The 8,049-nt window shown below is 49.0% G+C and overlaps 1 protein-coding gene across 3 annotated transcripts; it reads left to right on the top strand.

The window, feature by feature from the left end:
- Positions 1-298: 298 nt before the first annotated feature.
- LOC309531659 (acyl-coenzyme A amino acid N-acyltransferase 1-like) lies at positions 299-5,628 on the top strand. Of its 3 annotated transcripts, none has more exons than XM_082221279.1 (4): positions 299-437; positions 1,384-1,855; positions 2,666-2,868; positions 3,782-5,628. In XM_082221279.1, exons 2-4 carry the CDS (start codon positions 1,393-1,395, stop codon positions 4,376-4,378), a joined length of 1,263 nt encoding a protein of 420 aa, XP_082077405.1. In that variant the 5' UTR covers positions 299-437; positions 1,384-1,392; the 3' UTR covers positions 4,379-5,628. The 3 variants fall into 3 exon arrangements, with proteins under 3 accessions (XP_082077405.1, XP_082077406.1, XP_082077404.1); XM_082221280.1 differs by having other exon boundaries at positions 316-437; positions 1,505-1,855; XM_082221278.1 differs by lacking the exon at positions 299-437 and having other exon boundaries at positions 563-1,855.
- Positions 5,629-8,049: the final 2,421 nt, after the last annotated feature.

Raw genomic sequence — 8,049 nt, 5'->3', positions numbered from 1 at the left:
CATGACAGAAACAGCAATCTGGAAAACTAAAGGAAATAACTTTACACATTTTTGAGCCAAAGGCCATGAAAGCTGGAAATGTGGGGAGGACAGCTCATCTGGCGGTGAGGAGGGGCAGCTACCTCGCCACCCACCCCCAATGCCCTGAATCCTCTCCTTGAGTAACACTAAGCAGCGCGGGTGTGGGAAGAGGTTTCACTTCTCGCACCGACTTGCCTCGCCTTATCTGCCCTCCTTTTGCTCCAGAGGGAGTCGTGCCAAGTCACGTGGCGCAGGACAGAGCAACTCCCCGCTTGGCGCCCTTCCACAGGATCGTGCCCTGCCCGGGGAGGCACTACCCTGGCGAGGATCCGACAAGGTACTGGGCACCTGCGGAGCAGCGAGAGAGAGGAGCTGGCGGCTGCAACTCCTCCGGGTCCTGAGCCATTCAAGTCGCGGTGAGTGCAGAACCCACCGTCGCCTGGGCGCGCGGGGAAAGGCGGGGAGGATTTGCAGACGCCTGGAGGGGAAGGAAGATCCGCTCGCCGCGCTCCCCCAAACCTTTGGCGGGCGGAGCGGGAAGCGACGACCTCCCAGCCGGGGTTGTTGTGCAGCTCCCATCAGCCGCAGCCAGCACGGCCACAGCGGCAGCGAGAAGCGAAGGCCCCGCTTCCAAGTGCAGCTTCGATTGCAAGCGTGCGCAGGCAGGCGGGCTTCTTGCAGCGCGCAAGTGAGCAAACCGTTCGGTGCATGGAGTTTCAGCTCCAAGGAAGAAAAGAACTTGGTTAAAAGCCTGTGTCAGCTGAGTTTTACTCAAAGTAGATGCACTGAAATTAATCAAGCTAACTTAGTCACGTCAATTAATTTCAGCGGGCCTGCTCTGTGTAAAACAGAACTTTCCAAACTTTTCATGTTGGCGACACACTTTTTAGACATGCATCGTTTTGCAGCACGGTAATTCAGTTTTACTGGCAATCCACTGGGCTGCCTGCACCCTTTACCAGTCTCAGGAGGAGCGTGGGGAGCATTTGAACAACACACCCGCACACTGTAGCCAACAACACACTCATGTGTTGCAACACACAGTTTGGAAAGCTCTGGTGTAAAACTTGGCCGACTACCAAACTTGAACTAGGACAAAGTGGAGTCTTAATTTTCTCCTCAGCCATAAAGCTCACTGAATTATTTTCATCCAGTTGCTAAGCGCAGCCCAACCTACCTCACAAAGTTCAGAGGATAAAAGTGTGTGTGTAAAAAAGGAAAGGCAGGATATAAAGGAGAGAGCTTCAATCAGAGGTTAAGGGCAAGAATTGCCCTAGAGGAAGTAGGGAAGCTGAGCACCTCCTCCATACGTTCTTACAGTTCCCAAACTTACTGGAAATGTCACTGATTCACTTTCCTCAGGTTGCTGCCATGGCCTGCCTCACTGTCACCCCCAAAAGCTCACTAGCTGACTCACCCGTGTGGATTCGCGCCTCTGGCCTGGACCCTTCCCAGCTGGTAACCCTGCATGCATTGCTTACAGATGACATAGGAGAGAAGTTTCAATCCAGAGCCCACTTCCGGGCAAATCTGTCTGGGGAGGTGGACGTGAAGCAGGCGGCTGCTCTAGGCGGGGACTATGTAGGTGTTTGGCCCATGGGCCTCTTCTCCTCCCTGAAGCCAGAGAAAAAGTTCCGCAGGCTGATGAAACGCAACGTGACAGGCAGCCCTTTCCGCGTCCAGGTCAGCCTCTTTGGCTCTGTGGTATTAGTTCCTTCACCCAACGCTGTACCACTGGCCACTTGCACTGTGGAGAGATGGTACGCAGCCCATGGAGTGGAACGTGTCCAGGTCAAAGAAGGCAAAGTTCGGGGCGCCCTTTTCTTGCCACCAGGTAAGGAAACTGATTTGTGCTTTCTCTCCCCTCCCGGGTGATTCACTACAATGAGGAATGGCCTAGCGCAGTGCCAGCCCACCCCTGTTTCACAACTTGTGGTGAAATGGGAATGGGCTACCCTTGCTGCTGTAGCCCACCCCACTTCCGCTGTTGTCAGAACATCCCCACCACCACCTGCCAAACCCTGCGAGAGCCAGCACATTCCTCAAGGCATTGCCCCTCGTCTTTCCTGCCTCAGGGGCAGAGAAGATGAACGGCAACACCACATGCCATAATGCCTCTCTCTCACTAGCAACAGGGGGGCATTCCACCAGCAGTGGGGCAGGCAGGGTGAGGCAGATGCTTCACACCGCCCTATCAGTGGGCCTGCTGTGGCCTAGTGGGCTCAGTAGATGGTCTGTGAGCACTTAATTCATAGATGAACCTATGTGGGCTGGGGCTTCATCGGTACCTGTGTGAGAGAGTCCTATTATACATTCTGGGTTATAAGAATAAAGAGAAGTCCCCCCTCTCCTTTACCTCTTCACTTCATTTTCCTTCTTCCCACACATCTGTATGCAACTTTCCCATTTGTTTCTGAACCTTCTCTACAATTGTGCAGTCCTTCTCTTCCCTCATTGTGGGACACACATTGCTCACATGCCCAGGTTGCTTTTATTGTCCTCTCCAAGGTCACCCGCTTCCTCCACCCCACCCTGCATGGTCTCAGAGACCTCCAAAGGGAGGCAGGCAGGGAGGTTCTTATTCCAGACAATTACAAATACCTTCACTCATAGTTGCTCTCCCTTTTTCTTGGACTCTCTGCAGGGCCTGGGCCGTTTCCAGGGGTGGTTGACCTATTTGGTGGGTCTGGAGGTCTCATTGAGTTTCGAGCCGTCCTACTGGCCAATAAAGGCTTTGCTGTTCTAGCTCTGGCTTTCTTTGGCTATGATGACCTCCCACAGACCCTGGAAGAAGTGGACCTGGAATATTTTGAGGAAGCATCCACACTACTCTTAAAACATCCCAAGGTGTGTCTGAGAGGGTATATTTTCTTCTATCTCATTACAAGGGCATTCTGTAGTGGGACAACAGAGATTAAAATAGATCAGGAGTGAGGAACGTTAGATAATATTCCACTATATTCCACTAGATAATATTCCACTATATTCAATGCTGTGTGAAAGGGCCCTAGTGCAGAAGGAGCCAGTTAGAAAGGGTTACATGCAGTCTGATGTACGATCCAGCATTCGGCCATCTCAGTCTACTAACTCAGTGTTTCCCAAACGTTTTTGGGCAACGGCACACCTGTTTACCGGAAAAAAATCTCGCGGCACACCACCATTAAAGCCCCGCCCCGTGACGTCAGCGCGCAGCGTCACGCCGGGAGGGACGCACAAAAGTGAACGTTTTTTCCCTTCCCCTTGCCGGGGTGGGAGGAGGCAGCAGAGCGAGGGACTGAGGGACGGCGGCAGCTGAGGCAGCGGCGGCTGTTGTGGTGGTGGCGGCGATAGCGGGCGGAGGAGGAGCCGTCGCCGGGAGTTGCTGCTGCTGCTGTTGCTGCTCCTGCCCGGACATGCTGGCCTCCTCCTCCTCCGCTGTCTCGCGCTCCTCCCTTTTGCGCGCGCTGCCCCGCCGCTCGGCACCACCACCGCGGAGCCGCCCCCGGCTCGACACGGATCCTCGCCGCCGCCGCCTCTCGCCGCCCGACTCGCCCGCCTCCCTCCCACGGCACACCAGCCAGTGTCTCACGGCACACTAGTGTGCCGCGGAACACCGGTTGGGAAACACTGTACTAACTCACCCTGCACCATGTGGAGAATCACTCTTCCTTCTGAACAAACCCATTTATAGCCTTCCTTCTTGCAAAACTCTACTTGCATCTGCCTCTCATGCTGTTGATGAAATAGCTATGTGTGGTTCCCTCCCTCCTCCCCCCGCCAGGTCAGAGGCCCGGGCCTTGGAGTCGTTGGGCTGTCCAAAGGATCGGAAATCGCACTGGCCATGATTACCTTCTTAGACCAGATTGTGGCTGCTGTGTGCATCAATGGTGCCACAGGTATGAGAGGCGCATCACTTCGCTTTCGTGACATCTATATCCCTGCCATCCCTTATGCTGTTGAGAAGGTTCTCATCACTGAAATGGGGACAATGTCCTCTTACCACGTCATGGAAGATCCTTTGGATGAAAGACATCACTCCTCTGCCATCCCTCTAGAGAAGGCCCAAGGGCCCGTGCTCTTTGTGGTGTCAGAAAGCGACCAAAGCCTAAACAGCAAGTTATTTGCTGAGGCGGCCATAGCCAGAGCAAAGCAGCATGGGAAAAGGAACTGTGCTTTGCTGTCGTATCCGGGGGCTGGGCACCTCCTAGAACCCCCCGGTTCCCCGCTTTGCTACTGCTCTGCTTTCCGGAGTACTCTCTTGCCTAACCAATGGGGAGGTGAAGTGGAACTGCACGCCAAAGCCCAAGAGCACTCTTGGAAGGAGATCCAGAAATTCCTCGAGCTTCATCTTGGCCCGGTTGGAAAGAGCAATTTCTAATAGCGGAAGGAAGGAAAGCCAGCTCAGGTGGCGTATTCTAGTTCTCCAGACTTGATCCAATGAATCCGCCAACACACGGAAGACCGTCAGAGTGAGAATATCCCTGTGACATGGTATTTCGAGAGCACTCAACAGAAAGACAGTTGCGTGGCCAGAAGCCTGTGACAGTGTTAGGCCTCTGCGAATTGCATCCAGTCCTTTTGCCTGTCTCGTGCTTCTTTGGGGGGGGGCGGTGATTGGGGCCACTTTGCTACACTTGCTCATCTGTCAAATGGGGACAATAATCCCCCCCCCCCGTTCTGTCTGATCTTAAGCACTTGGGTGAAAGGGACATTTCAAGCTCTGCAAAGCTAGCACATTAGAAATAAAATGAACCGCAACTACAAAACACAAAAGGTGATTGACAAGATCAAGGTGACAGGAAAAGGCACCAGATTCAAAAAAGCACTCACTTTTGACTACAAAGGAACAATGGGCACAGCACTTAACAGTGTGCTCCCAAATCTTCCTTCACATCCCTGTCTTGTATTCAAGCTGGGCTGCAAAGGGTGGGGGGGAATCATTTTTCTTCTTGTTGGTAGTTTCAAACTAAGCTACCTCTGCAAAGGAAGGAAGGAAGAACTGGGAGCGCACTCCAGACTATTTCGTTTGAAGTTTTGTCAGGTGATTGGCAGGTGGGCAATCGGTCCAAGTAGCCCACGAGAGTGGGCTGCCACTCCCCAAACTTCTGAGGGCAGTGAAACGACCAAAAGGGCCCCCTCTGCTGCTCGTAACACCCAAGATGATCCATGGGGAATATATGGAGCCATGCAAAGCAATCCTAACTATAAGAAGCTGGCTGAATTGGATAGCTAAGTAGATCATGGGTTTGGATTGGTCCCTAGGCCTGTATGTGGGCACACTAGCATAACTGACAGCTTCCTTTAGCTACAACTAAGGTGTTAGTGACAGAAAAACCATTTGTCATGCTCCCATTGTGGCAGCCTCCTTAAAATTGTGCTGTATACAAAGAAACCAGCAAAGCTGAGGTTTCTCTTTCTATCAGAAAGTGTGTCTCTATATTTGCATACATACTTCTATTTTTATAGAATGTGAACATCTGGATTTGGATCACAGATTATGCACTGAGTTATATGACAGCACCTGAAGACACCTCTTAAAATTAAAAGAATTACAGTGTTTTTCTTAAACCGCTGAAATTATGTAAATAATAATTTATGTACAGTTATTGGGAAATCATTTAGAATGAAATGGGGGGGGGGGAAATGTTTAAAATTGTTTTCCCAAAAAAACCAGAGTCCTTTCTGTTGGGGATAATTCAGACTGAAATTCCCAGGTGTCGGAAAAGGTTATTTATGTGTGCAACAACTGTGGTCCATGTTTTGCTGGCCCCCAAATGGAAAACAAGCGAGGTCCCAACCAAAGAAGAATGGCAACTGAAGTTAACAGAATATGCACAATTTGCAGACTTTGCATACAGAATAAGAGAACAAGAAGAACATATGTTTAAAGGAGATTGGAAAATGTTTATTGAATATGTGGAAAATAATTGTGTACGGCTGAAAACGCTGGCACCATTAAGGTAAAGTCAGCAGTGTAAATAAGTTATGATGGATGTAATAATGGAAAACTGATTGGTAGTTTTTGTAAAATATGCAGGGATATAAGATGTGTAAAATGAACTATGTAAAGAGAAGAGGGGAAGTCATTGGTATCTTAAGTATGTACACCCTTCTACCATGTGGGGTGGCCCCATGGAAAAGCAGCTCTCACTTGGCTGTGTCCGAAGGAGATATAAGGTTGCCACACGGGCTCCTGTAGGTGCCAGCGTGCTCACTAGTGCTCACCAGTTGCAATTACATAATGCCTCAGCAATGGTACCAAATAGTATAGGAAATAGCCCTACTAGAAAAATTAACCAACAAACTGAAACTGACACCGGGACAAATAGAAGAAGACACCTTCACCCCGGTATGGCTCCCCTTTATCACATAAACAGCCCAACAAGACAACGACAAAAATCCACCAACAGCATACAAATCAATATGGCTAACCTGATCCAAAACACCCACCCACACATGAAAACAAAAACCACCACAGCCAACCACAAATGAACAACCACACCCTAGGCCAACCCCAACCTCTCTCACCACCAGAGGAACACAAGCAAACAACAAAGAACCTGCACAAGCAACGCTGACACTAAACCCTACATATAGTAGGTAAAATAGAAACATCACCACCTGACCCCAACCCCACCCATCTCTCCCCCCTCCACCTCTTTCCCCCTTTTCTTCCTAATGTCTCAACAAATGAAAATGATTTGTAAAAATGTTACATGGGGTAGAGAGACATTGCAAACACTTTTGTAAATCAAGAAAATCTTTAATAATAAAAAAATCAAAATTACATAATGCCTCAGTAATCCCCTCAAAAATCAACAGGGTGCAAGAGATTGTTTGCACTGACTCATCTTCCCCTACCTTAAACACACACACCCTTAAACATGTGCACATTTCATTGGATGCCAGAATGTTCAGAACAGAGGTCAGGTTCAAGGAGCTTCTCTCTCTCTCTCTCTCTCTGCAAGCACGGTAGTGGCTGAAGTAGGTACCTTTCCACTCTCCTCACCATTGATGGGAAGTGGAGGTTTGCTTGCATTTTGTAACTGGTGCCCATAGTACGTTCTCTAAATTCCAATTGTGCACACTGGTTCAGAAAGACGGGTCACCTCTGCTGAATAATAAAAAAAGTATCTACCAAGGCTCTGGCAAAATCTCTTCCCAATTAAGCACTACTTGTTTCAGTCAGCCCACCCAAAAACAATTTCCAGCTCAGCCTTGCTCAGTAGAACCATTTCTGATCATTTTAGGAGCTTAGCAATACCAGAAAAGCCTGATAATTTTCAGAAGCCAGAACAAATCTGTGGCTACCTGTTGCATGCAAGGAGGAGGGGCAAACTGCCAAGGCAGTAGCGAAAATGACTTGGCAAAGAGTAGCTACTGTCCGCATGTGTTGGCACTGTACAATGTACTGCCGCTATCTATGTGCAAATATCTGCTGCAGGCTACCAAGACTAGACTGTTAATTACATGGAGCCTTAAGGTGAATTATAGTAGATAAAGGAAGAACAAGGATAAACAAACCCCATAAAACCCTCCTCCTCTAGTGAGTGGCAAAGAGCAACACCCCATTTTTAACATGCCACCTTTGGTGATCTTATTCATATTCATAACAACATGCAGCCTCTCTAAGTCTGAAGTCACAAGCGTATACATTTTGTGTGCACAGTCAAATGTGTTGACTGTACATGTGCCAATTTTGCCATGTGCAGCTACAAAATATTCCCAGTGTGGGTGATTAGCATGCCAGTGATGAACAAGCTTGCAAGAGAATTTGATTCTGATGGAACAGTGATGAATTATGCTTCAGTCTTAATAAGATGCAGGGTTCCTTCTTTGAAGGCATACTATTTTCAGATTTAATTCAGTTTGCAGAGATTGCACAGTCTTTTCAAAGACGTACAAACAAATGGCTTCCCCCAGGGATGATTTGAATCTTAGGCAAGCATTAGCAACTGGAAAAAGTAAAGATGGAATGCAGAGCAGTGCTGATGAAGAGTGTCAGTGAATTATGGGATATAGGAAAGATGATACTGTATGCTGGATTAA

This window comes from Podarcis vaucheri (assembly GCF_965113315.1).
Source record: "Podarcis vaucheri genome assembly, chromosome: 1".
Classification (NCBI taxonomy): Eukaryota; Metazoa; Chordata; class Lepidosauria; order Squamata; family Lacertidae; genus Podarcis; species Podarcis vaucheri.
The sequence above is the reverse complement of the archived record's forward strand: the minus strand, read 5'-3'. Positions and strand labels throughout refer to the sequence as shown.